The 16,364-nt window shown below is 37.2% G+C and overlaps 1 protein-coding gene across 3 annotated transcripts in view; it reads left to right on the top strand.

Moving 5' to 3' along the window:
* The window catches only part of CTNNA2 (catenin alpha 2), a gene marked incomplete at both ends in the record, with an annotated part of 398,157 nt that overhangs the window by 298,070 nt on the left and 83,723 nt on the right, over window positions 1-16,364 (top strand). For all 3 annotated transcript variants that reach the window (XM_079534792.1, XM_079534791.1, XM_079534790.1), the window contains one exon: window positions 9,742-9,894. In XM_079534792.1, coding sequence (XP_079390918.1) covers window positions 9,742-9,894 — 153 coding nt within the window. The remainder of the gene's footprint in view (window positions 1-9,741; window positions 9,895-16,364) is intronic.

The following is a 16,364-nucleotide window of genomic DNA, read 5'->3' as shown; positions in this document are numbered from 1 at the left end:
TAAAGGTGGGTTGTGTAAGTAGTTCTTTTACTTTCTTACTGTAGAGCTAGTCAACACTACATTAATAGGATTGTATCAAGGTGGCTTAGAGAATCAACTTTTTGTTCTTACTATCCTAAAAGTAGGCTTTGATGTGTTCTTTATTGTAGATAAGTAGGCATTGTCTGAAGTTATAAATTGTAGGGGTGGTTCTATTAATTCATTACCTGTGTAATTTAAGGGGAGTTAGAAACAGAGAGAGGGTCGTGGTCCTCACATAGCTTATGTGACACAGTGAGAATTTGTTAATAGAGACAGTTTTGAAGGTGCAGTACATAATGCAAGTGTTTAACAGCAACAGAAAATCCAAGAGAGTTTTAATTTCAAATTTAATATTGCATGAATGCTTACTGAAGATTTATTTTGTGAAGACAAAGTTGAGGCAAGGTTATACTTAACCAGACAATACACAGGAGCCTTGCAAGTTTGTGCTGTATTACCAAAGATGAGATAGGAGTTGTTCCCAAGGGAGCGTGTGATGTGATGATATTGCCTCATTCTGTCACATGAGAACACTCCTTGATGAAATGTTGGCTTCTCTTTTTTAGAAGTGATCCCACTGTGTCAGTCTGAATGCCTTTGAACCTAAGGCCACCTGCAGCATCAAGCCTTTGCTCATTAGAAATGTATCTCCTAACAGGTTATGTTTTCACCTGTAGTGACTTCAGCACTCTTGATTATGGAGATCTGGAAGCTGTCTTTCTGAAAGCCCACTATCAAATCCTAAAACAGATTTATTCCTGTGCTGAAGCTATGTTCAATTTTTTAATTCACTTATGTTGTTGCACTGTGTTGTGCATATGTCATTGTTGTGCGTATGTCAATACTTTCTTTACTGGGTTTCCCTTTCAGCTTGTGCTAGGGTATTAGACAGGAATCTTGTGTAATGCTCTGTTGTAAGGAAGAGATGATAACGCTCTATTTGATAAAGCCGTCTGTTCTTTCAGCTTCCCCTGAATTTATAACCAATCTTCAAAGCAATAGAAGTTAATCAAATACTCCGAATGTCACTAGTTTGGACTAAGAAAACTGTAAGCCCCCTAGCATGCTATTCAGCAGTGCATCTAAATTTTCTCTGCTCCTGGTTGATAAACTTGCTTTTCTACTTACTTTAAGAAAGGAGATTTAGAAAAAGTTCTAGGAAGAAGAAATCTAAAAAATAAACTAGAGGTGATGAACCATCACTTAGTCTTGATTTTGACTTTAATTTGTTTGAATGTATGCCTTTTTGTTTATCTCAAAGCATATTTCATCCCAATGTTTATCATATTGACATTGAGTCTTTTACGGTGCTCTGAAGTGCTTCAGAGGAAATGGAGAGTTTTAATACTGCTGATTTACTCTTTCAGGTCTGTAGTAATTTCCTTACTGCCTAATTGTAGGTCTCAGTTTAATTTACTCTATACATAATGTTTACTGATGCACATATGGTGCCATATTTCAGGAAATTATACCTATATCAGGTAGTTTTGTGCAAATCTACAGTGTGCAATATTTCCATCAAGTGAAGAAAACTCTCACCTGCAATGTAATATATGTGATGGATTATTTTAGTTTGGCAAAATCCAAATATTGTAGTACCTATGGCTGTTCTTGCTTTTTGAATTAGGATCTAGTTTATTTTTAATCCAACTGAATGATGTTGCAAGTTTCAGAATGTTGGCTTTCAAAGTGGCTGATGAGGAATTATGAGCACTAATTCATTGACAAATATATTCTAAATTACTGTGCATAGTTTGTCAACTATTGCTCTAATAGTGAATCTTCCTAAAATCTCCTATACTTCATCTCTCTATTCTTTCTATTCACTATGGGAACTTTGTAATCACTGCTTGCTTTTGTTTCAAATATCATCTAATTAAAATGAGTTTTAAAAACAATATAAATGAGAGAGGAGAATTTAATCAGATATGTCTAATAATGTTCCCATCAAAACAAACGAAGAACAAAACAATACTGTCCTACTGATGATGATTTATATGAAGTTTAGACTGCTCTGTAGTACCAGCCAAGAGAATGACCTGTAGTTGCATTAGCTTATGAAACTTGTAGAAGCTGGAGTTCATAAAGAGCTTCGAATTTTGATGTTCATTGTCAATAATGTAGTAACAGGAGGAAGAGAGCAATATAAATTGAAGAAAAACATAGTCCCTTCCCAAAGATGTTCTTAACTCTCTCCTCCTAATGGATTTATGAGCAATGGCAATGAGTATGTAGAATCTAATTTCCAAATAGGATTTCAACATTGCAGTTGTCTCTTAATTGCCATTAATTTTGTTCATTTCTTAAGCAGTTTGTCTTTTGTGTTGCTTGCTAATATACAGTAAGTTTTGTTTTCAGTTTCTGCTCTACAGAAATTATGACAAGGGCATTATAAAACAAACAAAGATTGTAATCCCACTGCTGTAAGCTCTTTTTGTAAAGACATGGATGTAATTCATGGCATCAAATGTCTCTCATCATTGTCCATAGGATAATATGAGTTTGTGACTCTTGGGAAGGATGATTTTTTTTTTTTTTTCATTTTTTCAGAACACAATCAATTTTTAGTTTCTGCCATTGTTTGTAATTCCATTGGATTGGTCTACCACAGGCAGCTGTCATAAGCTTTTGCTGTGGCTAAATCTATAGATCTTAGAGATGCTTAATATGGCAGCTTGGTTAGATGGGAATGCATGTGTTACAAATATAATGCTTGCTCCATTAGCCCTTTTAAGCCTTGTAGATGGGACTGCTCTTGAGTGAAGTCACAATGTATGCTTGTTGTAGTAAGCATTAATTTCATGAAGAATTTTCATAGTCAAGGTAATTAAAATTTGTGACCATGTATCTGTTTAATCCCCCCCGGCTATTTTGATTTCACTGGTACTGTTGTCTCCTTAGTTTCTGCCTGTATTTCTTTTTTGTTGTGTTTTTTTTTTTTTTTTTTATGGTACTCTCTGTACTACTTCCTAGTATGTTAATGCCTTGTCTCATTCCTTATTTTTATAAGTTGTAAATATTTGATACTACATGAACCCTCCAGTCAGCATAAGGATTTTATTGTTTTATCCAGACATGAAACAAGACATAACTCTCATAATGCTCATAAAATGGGTGAGGAGGGAAAAGCATCCCTCATTCTTAGAACTTTTGTACTTTTGTATTACTATTCTAATGCTGTTAGCAAATACAAGGTTCATTCTTGTCCAGAAATCATTATTTCTTAATAGATATCACAATTTTTAAGCCACTAAAATTGATAAGCTTCTGAAGAGTTCTATAGCATATGCATGTAAAATGAATAAAGCAAAAAAATCAATGTGGATTAACTATTTAAGTACTTTAAGGTATAGCCAGTACTATGGTTCTGGCTATGTAATGTAATTCTATGTAAAACTATGTAATGTAATATGTAATTCTCAATATTGAGAATTCCTTTGTAATGGTCAGTGACTAGGAAGAATTCCTTTTTTTTTTTTTTTTTTTTTTTTTTTTTTTTTTTTTTTTTTTGTCTTGGTCCCTTTCAAATTTCTGGTCAAAGCTTATTATTGCAAGTTTCTTTCCATCAGTAAATTAATCCCCAGTCTTCACATGACTGAAAAAGACTCTTTTGAAAGAGAAAATGGAAAAATACATAAAGTAGTAGAATCAGTCTTTGCACTTCATGATTTTTTTCTCCTAAACTCAAATTTTAAAACTTTTATGTATTATATTCCAGAAATCTGTAACTTAGATGTTTTTGTGAGATGCATTCTTTGAATGTTAATCCTTTTGCTGTTTAGTCTATGAAGACACATTTAACAGGATGAATATCCACTACCTTCTGGGTTGCTGTTCTTTGCTTTGTGTCTTCATGGCTTGTATGTAGAATTGACTGAGATTTTATAGCAACAGCAAACTTTGCTGAAGACTGTCATCTCTTTTGTAACCTCCCTTTAGATACTGAAAGGCCACTCTTGGTTCTCTCCAGAGCCTTCTCTTCCCCAGGTGAAAAGCTCCAGCTCACTCAGCCTGTTGTTGTAGGAGAGGTATTCAATCCCTTGGATCATTTTTCTGGCCCTTCACTAGTTCTCCAATAGGTCCACATCTGTCCTATACTGAGGATTTCACATCTGGATGCAGTACTCCAGGTTAGGTCTCACCAGTGTGTAGCAGAGGAGAAGGATCACATCCCTCACCCGGCTGGTCATGCCTCTTTTGATGCAGCCCAGGATATGGTTGCCTTTCTGGGCTGTGAGGGCACATTTCTGGTTCATGTCCAGCTGTCATCCACCATTATTCCCAAGTCCTTTTTGGCAGGGCTGAGTTTTATCCTCCAGCTTGTATTGATAGTGGAGATTGCCGCAACCCAGGTGCAAAATCTTTGACAAGGATTTATTGAGCCTCATGCGATTCTCCTGGACCACAGTTTGAGCCTGTCTACGTCTCCCTGGATTGGCATCCCATCCCTCAGGCATGTTGAGTGTGCCACACAGCTTAATGTTGTCCACAAACTTGCTGAGGGTGTGCTCAAGCCTACTGTCAATGTCATTGATGAAGATATTTAAAAGCACTGGTCTCGTTACTGACCAATCTCCATCCAGACACTGAGCCATTGGCCACAATGCTGGGTATGGTCTTGCAACTGGTTCCTTGTCTGTTGAACTGAATTCTGCCTGTCCAATCCATGTATTTCTGATCTGGGGAGAAGAATATTATGAGGGGACTGGGTTGAAGACATTCCAGGCTGCAGTGGCAAATAAGGTGCTCTTTGATTAACTTGACTTGCGGATCAATTCATACTGCTAGTCTTTATAAAGTTAAAGAATATGTTAGAGTCATTACTCTCCTGTTATGATGTTCCCTTTCCATGTCAGATTAGACATTTAATTCTCTACCAGACTGTAAGTAATACTGAGATATTTTGGTTCTAAAAATTGTTATGTAGCCATGGAAAACATTTCAGTGGGCAGGTTAACCTCTTTGAGCTCAATTATAGCTGTGAGTTGACGATGATAAAACAGCCCTATATAGTGCTTAGAACAGTAGAACACAATGCTATCAAAAACAGCAACTGACTGTGCACTGTAAACTGACTAAATTGACTGAACTGCAAAGACGTAAAAGCTATCTTCACTATTCATACTTTAGAAAGTATTTGCAGGTCTTGATGCTTCCCTTTTTATGTTTTTATGCTCATATAGCCAATTTACTATTCTTTTAACTGTATGTTAATTAAGTTTTCAAGACAAAATGAATTAAGTAGACCTTTCCTCCAACAACTGGAGTTTAATGTAGTAGAAACTGTCTTCATTTTGAAGCCACCTCTAACTTAATAAATTCAGTTATAGAGAATAAAATTTAATCATTGCCATATGAGTAATACTATGTGTCACAATATTTACATCAGAATATGAGGAAAAAACTAGGAATAGCGAAGACATTGTTTAATTTACCAGTGTACATGAGATCTCATGCTGTTTTTAGAGTAAAACTTGACCTTTTTCACTGCATGTTTTATGACCGTTTTAAATTCAGGTCACAGAATTTTCTCATTCCCTTCTGAGCTGATGTCAGTTGTATGAAACCATAAAATTTCTCGATGCATAAGCCATCACTTTAGCTGGACGTGGTTGCAGTGTACTGAGGAACATATAAGATTAGTTTTCGAATAGTTATTTACCTTGATGAATTACCTTAATTGAATCAAATAGACTGGTAATGCTGAGCTAATACTTTTAAATGTCTTGTCTTGTGCTATTAATATTACCTTGTCATGTATCCATTTGAGCAATTGGATGAATGTCTTGTGTTCATACTCCTGTCACATCTAATAAATGATTTTGTCAAGTCATTCTTTATAGCCTGTAGTGATGGATAGCAAAATTTGTGTTCTCCTGTGTATATAAAAACCATTAAATATACCTTCTAACTTTGATGTGAGGGTGTCCTTAAACTCAGAATATAATTTCTTTAGAAGATGGTTGTGCCTGTTTACGAGAGAGGTTAGGAATGTGCTATTGACTTCTATGAATAACAGGGAAGAATTCAGGAATTTTTTAAACTGCTCAAAATATCTGCAGAAAGCCACATAGATTTACCATAGGATATCCATTTTATTCATTAATTTTGATTCAAATATTATGTTGCTGCATATTTGCAGTGGAAAGCCCCAAATTGTTGCTTATATGATGCTCTTATTGTGTTTTTCTTTTATTGTCTTCTAACATGTGATTTTAATCCTGATGAAAAGAAGATGTGTGAATACACATGTAAATATCTTGAGACTTTTTGTAGGGTTCCATGAGGTGTGTTCTTATAATTATAGAACCATAGAATTATTTGAGTTGGAAGGATCTTTAAAGACCATCTAGTCCAACTCTTCCACAATGAGCAGGGACATCTACAGCTGCATAAGGGTGCTCAGAGCCATGTCCTCCTGATCTTGCATGTCTCCAATGATGAGGCATCTATCGCATCTCTGGGCAATCTCTTCCAGTGCTTCACCATCCTGAAGTGAAGAAACTTCTTCCTTATATGCAATCTAAATCTCTTACAGCCCCCCTTTGTGTACCATTCTCCCCATTCTTCCCCCTTTCCCCATCAGGTCTTCTTTTCAGAGCTTTCTCTTCCTCAGGCTAAACAGCTCCAGCTCTCTCAGCCTGTCCTCACAGGGGAGTTGTTCCATCCTTTGGAGCATTTTTGTGGCCCTCCTTTGGATGTGCTCTAACAGGTCCATATCTCTCCTTTACCAAGGACTCCATATTTGGATTCAGTACTCCAGGTGAGATCTCACTAGCATGGAACAAAGGGGCAGGATCACCTTCCTTGCCTTGCTGGTCATGCGTCTTTTGATGTAGCCCAGGGTACGGCTGTCTTACTGATCTATAAGTGCACACTTCTGGCTCTTCTGGTATAGCTTCCCATCTACCAGAACCCCCAAATCTTTTTTGGTAGGGCTGTGTTCCACACTTACATCCCCCAGGTCATACTGATAGCAGGGGTTGTCACAATCCAGGTGTGATACCGTGAACTTGGCTTTGTTGAACCTCATGAGGTTCTCCTGGGCCTACTTCTGGAGCCTGTCTAGGTCTCCCTAGACAACATCTTGTTCCTAAGACATGTCAACCACACACAAACTTCTTGCAGGTGCACTTGATCCTGTTGTTGATGCCACTGAATGATCAGATCTATAATAGCATATTAATCTTAAATTAAAAAAAAAGAATTGTTCATTATTCTTAAGCTTCTGAAATATCATTCCCTAAGGAATAAACAGAAAAAAAGTGTTCATTTAAGATTTAAAGTAATTTTTCAGACAGTGAACTGAACAGTGTGTTTTATTGAGTCTTGTATTGAACTAGAGCTAAGAGTTTTCCTGAAGGGATTTTCCCTGGAAATTAAATGGAGACCACTTGGGATTTTTTTTTTTAACACTGTGTTTCTTTGGAAATACTACAGTCTGTCTTATTAAAAAGAGCGTGTCCAGCAGGTCGAGGGAGGTGATCCTCCCCCTCTACTCTGCCCTGGTGAGGCCTCATCTGGAGTACTGCGTCCAGTTCTGGGCTCCCCAGTACAAAAAAGACAAGGATCTCTTGGAAAGAGTCCAGCGGAGGGCCACAAAGATGGTGAAGGGCCTGGAGCATCTCTCCTATGAGGAAAGGCTGAGTGAACTGGGTCTGTTCAGCCTTGAGAAGAGAAGACTGAGAGGGGACCTGATCCAGGTCTATAAATATCTAAGGTGTGGGGGGCAGAATGGCGAGGCCAGACTGTTTTCAGTGGTGAGTGGAGACAGGACAAGGGGAAATGGCTGGAAACTGCAGCTTAGGAAGTTCCGCACAATCATGCGCAAGAACTTCTTTACAGTGAGGGTGACGGAGCACTGGAACAGGCTGCCCAGGGAGGTGGTGGAGTCTCCTTCTCTGGAGATGTTCAAGACCTGCCTGGATGCCTACCTGTGCGACCTGGTGTAGGGAACCTGCTTTGGCATGGGGTTGGACTCGATGATCTCTGGAGGTCCCTTCCAACCCCTACAATTCTGTGATTCTGTGATTTCAACATGCTGGACTTCAGAATTCTAACTAAATGTCTAAAAGTGAGGCATGTAGTTTAGGTGCAGGTTTTCTCAGTGTGTGTTGGAAGATGGACATCTGCAGTGGGCGATTAAGTAAACTTGAGACTTACCCTTTGTGGCAATATCTCTTCACATACATTGGCTATAGATGAAGTTCTTGTAGAGAAGATGGAGGGGAGGGAAAGAGAAAAGGTGATGACAATGTCATAGGTAGTGGCCACCACAGTCCAGTTTCCTAGCCTTTGGTAAGCCTCTCATATGAATTTATCCTTTTCATTCTTTTTTCCCTCCTTCTTCATGTATATTGCTGTCTCAGCCATTCTGAGTGACTCAAATCATTTTGTAAGTGGAAAAATATTTTCCAGGTGTGATCTGGGATGAATTAACTTTTTGTGGGAATTAAGGATTGCTGTTCTTAATGCACCAGCTTCTTTAACTGTAATTTACGTAAAAAGAACCACATGAAAGTACATATATTCTAAGAAGTTGCTTTGCTGCTTGTTTTTAATGTACCACTATGGGATTGGACAGAAATATTCCAGATTAGATTTTTCTTTATTGAAATAGAGTTGTCGTGTTCTGCTGTCACACTCTGTATCTCAAATAATGTATTTATTATGCCTAATAATATAGCAGTTTCCTATATGATGTGGTGTTTAGGTGATACCTGGTCTAGAGAGAGCTTTCTAGTCTAGACTGTAAAATAGAAAAATTTACCTTGCTTGAACATTCATCTAACTGAATGATTGAAGGAGACTTGTGGCTAACCAGAGCTTCAGGGCAAATGGCTCCCCAGGTTGTTATCACTGAATTCATGTTGTTAGTTTTCTTTTTCACTCTTAACAACACAGTAGCAGAGTAAAATATGCTAAAAAATGTTTCTGATCCATACTACTATAGAGTAATTAAATTTCCAGATAGAATTAAGATTTCATCTTTCTGTCTGTCTTTCAAATTTTAGCGAAGTTTAACATGAATCAGTAGTTATTAGCAGAGTAGAGAAGTCATCAGTGACACAATTCTTAGAATAATATTGTCTCAAACAATGTTTATGAAATAACAGGTTTAATCTGTGAGAACTTGTATGGCGTTTTTTTCTTTGGAATAAATTGTAGCATGTTTGTTAATCTTGCCTGGAAAGTCCTTAGGTTTTCTCTTTATACCTACTGGAGGTATTTGGGAGAATATGAAGCACAAGGCGCGTGCTAGAAGATATACTCAAAATAATATTCAGTGCAGGAATTAGAGGAGATTTAGATACATTCAGACTAATATTTTAATGGTTATTTGAAGTTAAGCTTCTTAATCCATATTTGGCTTTAAAGTGAGCTGAACTTATTTATAAATAATGTGCAGCTTTCAATTCTCATCAATTTTCAGTGTATTATGTGAGAAATCATCATTATCCCAGACAGCGCCACTCAGTCCACTGGGGTTAGAGACATGAGTTAGCATGGATCTCAGGCCTTTAGCAGTTGAATGTCTGTATTCTTACTGCAAATGTATAGCTTGGAGGAAGGAAGGAAAAAGTCTAAACTCCTGTACGATGCTGTGAGATGTTTCACATCATTGCTTGAATATAATGGCCAATGAACGCAGTGGGACTGTATATTGATAATTCTCCTTTTATTTACTGCTCTGTTGTGTTTTTTTTTTTTTCATTGCAGCTCCGGAAGGCAGTAATGGATCATATATCAGATTCGTTCCTGGAGACCAATGTGCCATTGCTGGTTCTCATCGAGGCTGCCAAAAGCGGTAATGAGAAAGAAGTGAAGGAGTATGCGCAGGTCTTCCGTGAGCATGCCAACAAGCTCGTTGAGGTAAGCAATCTCATTGATGCCACTAGGCTTCCACATTGTTCCTCTAAGAGAAGCAAGGGTAGCAGTCCATCAGCTGAAGTCCAGAGGAAGCGGTTATGTCGTGCAGGCTTCAGGAGTTTGGGACAACTTTGTGATGGCACAGCAAATATCTTGCTAGATGGCTGAGAAAAGCATGTGCTATAATTTAGTAGCTTGTTAGAGCAATTCAGCATATTTGAAATATGTCTCTGGTATTTTGTCAAAAGTTGAGAGCGATGAGAAGTAAATTTCAGTTCAGCTTTACTGATAGCACATAAGGTTTCCATTTCAAAGTACAAAGCCAAGCAAGTACTTCAGAGTATCTGCTACTGACCAATACTGCTTTCAGTATTCAGCGCTAGTTGTACCAAGGAAAAACAGGAGAAGGACAAATAGAGAAGGTATAATCTAATGCCATGTTTATTTTTGAAAGGTATGTATTCCATATATGTACTTAGTATTATGTGTTTCTGAAGAGACATACGAAGTCACAAGCAATAAATTCAAGGCTTCGTGGGTGATACTGAAATAGCTCAGTTCTCCCACAGGGAGAATAAAACATCATGATTGAAAGCTGGATGCTCACTGAATAGACTTCTAAGAAAATGGCAATGTTTGTTGCCATTTGCCCTTTGAGAGTGTAAGAACTGTGGAAAATGCTTGTATTTTTTGAAGACAAATGCGGTTCAGTGATTTGTTTGGTGTTATGTGGCATTATGAACTTCCCTGTATTAGCATAATTTTGAAGAATATGTAGTAGCTTAATAATATCCTTTCTCTCTAGCTATACTATGTGTTCTTAAGCAGGGAGGAAAGAAAATGTTGTTAGGGAGCTACTAACTTGACAAGTATTGAGCTATACTTCTGAAAGACTTTGATTCTTACAATGAACTCTGTCCTAAATCACTAGCAGCCCAGCTTTTGAGAGGACTACGGGTTTCTTTGTTGCTCTCAACTGAAGTAGAAAGTTCTTCTGACAAATGTGTGGGATCTTTTTGGTGGCAATAAGATGCTAGTCTGGAGCATACCCTTTGCGAGTCTGAAGACCATGGAGCATGCTGCCAGTCTTGGCTGGGCTGTCCTAAAATGCTGCTCTACCATACCATCTATATTTGGTACCTTCTAACTTCTATCTGTTCAGGCTGATGAAAGATGGATTGCATGGGCAATATTTTCCTAGTGATAATGCTGTTAAGCAGCTATGAAACAGTGAGTCACCTCCACTAGTGCATTTTTTTTTATGACTGCAGCATTCAGGCTCTTGTTCATCACTGGTGAAAATGCACAGCTAATGGTGGTTGTTATTTTGAAGAGTGTTTTGCAACTGAGAAGTTGTTCCATCAAATACTGTTATTAATGAACTCTTATTCTGTTTAGTAGAACTTCCTAGGTTTCACTCTGGCTTGCTGGACTGTTTTTTGTTATAACTTTACCCATTAAATTACTAAATTCAGTTAGTTTTTTCTGGGAGATGAAATTCAACAGCAGTAGACAACAGAGTTATGAAAGCAAGCTGTTTGCTTGCTTTCAAGAGGAGATGTTTGACTTCTAACTAATAACTGTGAATTCATATTATAGGACCTTACAACTGAAGCAGTGAGTCAAATCAGGCTTTCCATCTTCACAAGAAGGATGGGGGGGAAAAAACAACACTAGAGCTCTACTAATTATTTAAGTGTTGTTTATTATGTATTTTTATGCAAGGTCTGCCAGGACTTCACTAGTTATTGAGGAGTTAAAGTCAGTTGCATTATTCTTCCTTGAAGTTTACTTCCAACAATTCTAATACTGTAAAAAGGAATTCTTATTCTTGAAATGTTTCAGCACCAAGTTTGAAACTGAAAAAAACAATACTTTGAAAGTAAGTTGTCCTACCAATTTTATACAAATTGTTCTTTATGAAGCTCTTCATGGAGCCTACACGTATCTATCAGTTTCATCTCATATAAGCTTAAAGATTTCCAGGGTTGTCCAAAACAATGCAAGTTATATGCCAAGAACACTTGCTAGTGGAAGAGCTGTGTTAGGCAATGGTTTATGGTGATTAAAGTTTGATATAGTGCAAGCAAATCAATAGCATCACAAGGTTGGATAATAGCTTGTAGCTGGTGAAACCTAACGACAGCATTTCTGTTCCTGTTTGGTTTATAGTGCCTTTGCCTGTTTGGCTCACAGGAATCTTTATTAACTTCCCCTTGCTCATGCAGCTGTCATTTTGAAAAGGATACTGGAATGACTTCAGGGAGTTGAGGGTTTTTTGGTGTGTGTGTTTTTTTGTTTTTTTTTTTAATCACTGTTCTAGTTTGTTTTGTTTTTCTTCTAAAATGTCAAGAAGAACAAAAGGTAGTGTTTGAACTCTTTCATAACGTACAATGCAGGCTACCCTTCATTTTTCAAGAAGTGTATTTGTCGCTCCCAAGTTCAGGCTGGTCATATGTTTTCTCATCATAAATATGGTAACAGGCTTGCACACTCAAGACAGGAGGGAAGAATAACTGCTAGCATGGGCAGCATAGAAAATGAGGATTTGGACCTGCTCAGAGACTTCTACTTACTTACTTGATTCAGGAAGGAGAGGAGGCATGGGTGGAAAGTGTAAAATGAAATTTTACTATGGTGTTCAACACTGTATTTAGTCTTGATTTACACCAGTAGTAACATCTAATATCTAACCCAATAGTTTGCTTTTTTTTTCCCCCCCTCTGGAAACACCTTTCAGAATGGTACTCAGGGCATTTAATCCACAAGGAGTGCAAAGCCAGGGTTTATTTTGGGCAGTGTTCAGATTCTGGACTTGCAGTTGAAGTTATTATTTGGTGCGAATCTACAGTACATGTAATATCAATGCAATGCTGAGAGTTTGTGGTGTGGCATAATATCTTCCTTTCAGAAGCTACTAGTGATCTTCATAAGGAGCCCACAGCATTTACAATACCTCGTTTTGTGTTCATGAACAGAATTGGAATTTAGGGCAGACACAAAGCTAAGGCAATAAGCCTAAGAAGAAAAAAATTGACTCATTATTTCTGAAACTTTAGTTCAAGGAACAAAGAGTGTTCCTACATGAGAGATTTCATAAATACTATCTCTACTTGAAGTTTTCTGTTCTTTTTATTTAAGTGCACATCACAGCATTATCAGAGTATACAGCTAGCTGTTTGCTTCTGGTAATGAATAAAAGTGTCAATATTCTTTCAGAGTTTCTGTATCCAACTTCCATCATGAAAAATGAATACCTCTCTGGATTTGCTCTTAGGAACTGATGAGGTTTTATCCTGTTATTGTACTTGACATTAATTTAGCTAGATAAATAACATTTAGAAGATGACAAACCTTGGTTCTAATCAAGGAATATAAAGAAGGTCATAGATCAGATTAATTCAAGCCCTTCAAGTTGAGAAATTTGCTTTTGAAGCTGTGGGCTGCTTCTGTAACCTCATGTTTCATGTGCTTATTTTAGTTTGAATTTCCATCTCAGGCCTTTCTTCCCCACATGGGCAACAGATGTTCTTAATTCCTAGTAAGCATCGTGAATGTATTGAAGATTATTAAAACCACAAGTCCAATTATCTGAACTGAGCATATGAAAGGCTTGAACTTCTTTACAGTTATTTCTTCTGGATGCCTGCTGCAGGTAGTTCATCTCTTCACCTTGGATGGGTATACGTATTTAAGACAAAACGAACCAGAAGCCTTTCGAGACGAAAATTCCTGCTGTGCTGCTACTAAACTCTTAAATAAAAACAAGAAAGTTAAAAAAGCCAGAGCCTCTTTATTTTTAACTTGTTAGCCACTATATAAACTACATTTGTAGTGCGCTGGGATTTGTACCAATTTCCTCTTCTAGTTTTTTAGATCAACACATCAGAAGTCATCTTACAAAAAAATGATGCATGGAAATAATTGCTCTTCCAAGGCTCTTGTGCACCTGTCCCTGAAGAAGATAGGGTATTAAAGGAGTTAATCAATGTCTAAACTTTCACGATTGCTTTCATGCAAAAGTCATTTCTACCTTTGGGCAGTATGGATCTGGCTCTGGAGCTTGCGAAGTCCTCCATAGGAAGAAGTATTTACAGAATCCTGCTGTGATCTTCAGGCTGCACTATTAACACAAACATGGGTGCAAGTTAACAATTTGGGAATGGAGCAATTGTCTACAGCAAATGATGAAGACAGTCCCTCAGCACCTGCCCTCATAAACTTTCTGATAAAATCCAGGCTGGCTAAAAGAGGAGTAACTTTACTGGAGGGGTGCTTCATCAACATAGTTAGGTTTGTAAAATTTTCTAATAAACAAACAAGCAGGCTACAAGCTGTGATACTGATTGTGTTATCTCAATCATTTTCTACTAATTTTTCCATTTTCTTTATTTTTAAATTGCTGAACTTCTTTATTTCATAGCATAGCACTTTAATATATTCATAGCAAAGGAATCCAAGGGTAACTTTTTTGTTCATGGTTCTTTCTGTGATATACAAAATAAGCATATGCTACATAACGTAAGCAGCCTGTGAGCAATGGTGGTTGTTGTTGTTCTTATCCTCTTTTCTAACTCTCAAAAGAGTAGAAGATAAAACAAAAGAAAGGAAGTGATAGATTTGGCATCTTCATTTCAAATAGAACACATCTCTGCCTTTGGGACTGTAGATATAAAGCCACTAGGTCCCTATTTGTTACTGAATGACTGAACACTTTCATTATGTTTTCACTTACTGGAAATATGCACTTTTATGGGGAACTTTCTATAAATTAAAATGTACTTTGGCCACTTTGCTTTTCTCTGCAATTCTTTAATATTGCTTTCGTTTGCTTACTCTTAAGAGAGTTCGTTTCACAAAAAATGTTTTCTTCTTGCTGAGAAATTTATTCCAAGTAATTTCCCGGCATTTTCCACTTATAAGTCAAAAGTGTCTATTTAACCACATACCTATACATTTTATATAAAGTTTGTCTATAAACTACATTTACATATTGTGTCTGTGAAAGAGATAAAGTCCAATTACTCCCCTTTTAATTACAGTGTAATATTTTAAATATTTTCCAGGGAATAACACCTGCTTGGGTAGAGGTTTACTTTTCAAGTCTGATCTTGCTACTCTGCTGTGTGGTTGCTGTGGCACAGTATCATCCCAAGATAAAATCCTTTTAAGTTTTAATACCTGTTTATGTCTATCTTGCACGCTCCAATCAAATAGCAGTTTATGTGGTTTAAAATTAGATAATAACACAAATAGGACCTCTTGGTATCTTTTTAATTAATTGATCCCATGTATTATGGGATTAATGACAGCTCCTAACCAGTTGTTTGAAATGTATGACCTTACTACATTCACAGTGTCTAGAGTGGGAGTCATCCTCTGAATCTTCCATAGAAAGAACTGCTTTGAAGTGATGTGGTATATAATGCTATTAGTGAAAGGGGTCCTTTGGAGCCTAAATTTTGAATTTAAAACAATTGCAGTAGGCGTGTTGTTGGTTTTTGTTTTTTTTTTTTCCATTAGGGAATTGAAGCAATTAGGGAGAAGCTCCTTAATTACTCCCTCATCACTAAGAGAAATAAAACTAGTTATCAGAGTCACTGCTTTCAGATGGTTAGCGTGAGTCCTTGGTATCTTTATCATGATGTGGTGTTAAATTATTAACTGTATGGCTGCTCAGCCCATGCTGTTTAGCAACAAGAAATCAGCACTGTGCAGGTATGTGGTGTACCTACCTTCAATTTGTTTTATGTTTTGTTTTGGGTTTTATTTTTTGATATATCTTCCCACTGGGCAGGAAATATGAAAGCCTCCTCACTTAGCAGCTGAGATTTATTACTAGCGTTCGTGACTGAACAACCCATTAGTTTTCTGACAACATAGAAAAAGTTCTCTTAACACAGAAAATGGACTGTGATTGGAAGTGGGAAGTTCAGCAAGTGACAAAAATCTTAGAGAGGTTGGTAACAGAAGGTGCTATCTGCCTGTCCTTCTAATGGTTAGGAACATCACTTGCCTTCTATTTATTCTTGTTGCAGCTGGGTATTGCTTGTGACACTAGATTTTCTCTGTCATTGACCATTGTTTCCAGCTGGAAGAAGGATGCATTAGAGCAAGTAGAGCGGTTTCTAAGAAGTATGTATCTTTCAACAAATATTAAGATATACCTAGCAGAAGGGCAGCTAATTTCTTATCTGACTTCTGTTGACTCTCTCATCTTTTTACTCACTTCCAATGTACTAAGGGCACTGGATATGTTCTCAAGAGGAATCTGGAAGAAGATTGATAGTCAGGCCTCTCCCCCTACTGTAGGCCACCTGCGTCTCTGCTGTCATATGTTATTCCTCTGCTAGCTAAGAAGAATAACTATAAAATCAGCACTGCATAGAGCAAGTTGTGTTTTTTTTTGTTTTTTCTTATAATCATGTTTTTTGTTTTTTTCAATGCAAAACATCTTTGCCCTGATTGTTTCA

This window comes from Tetrao urogallus (assembly GCF_951394365.1).
Source record: "Tetrao urogallus genome assembly, chromosome: 4".
NCBI classification, from domain to species: domain Eukaryota; kingdom Metazoa; phylum Chordata; class Aves; order Galliformes; family Phasianidae; genus Tetrao; species Tetrao urogallus.
Note: the sequence above shows the minus strand (reverse complement) of the source record. Positions and strands in the feature narration are given on the sequence as shown.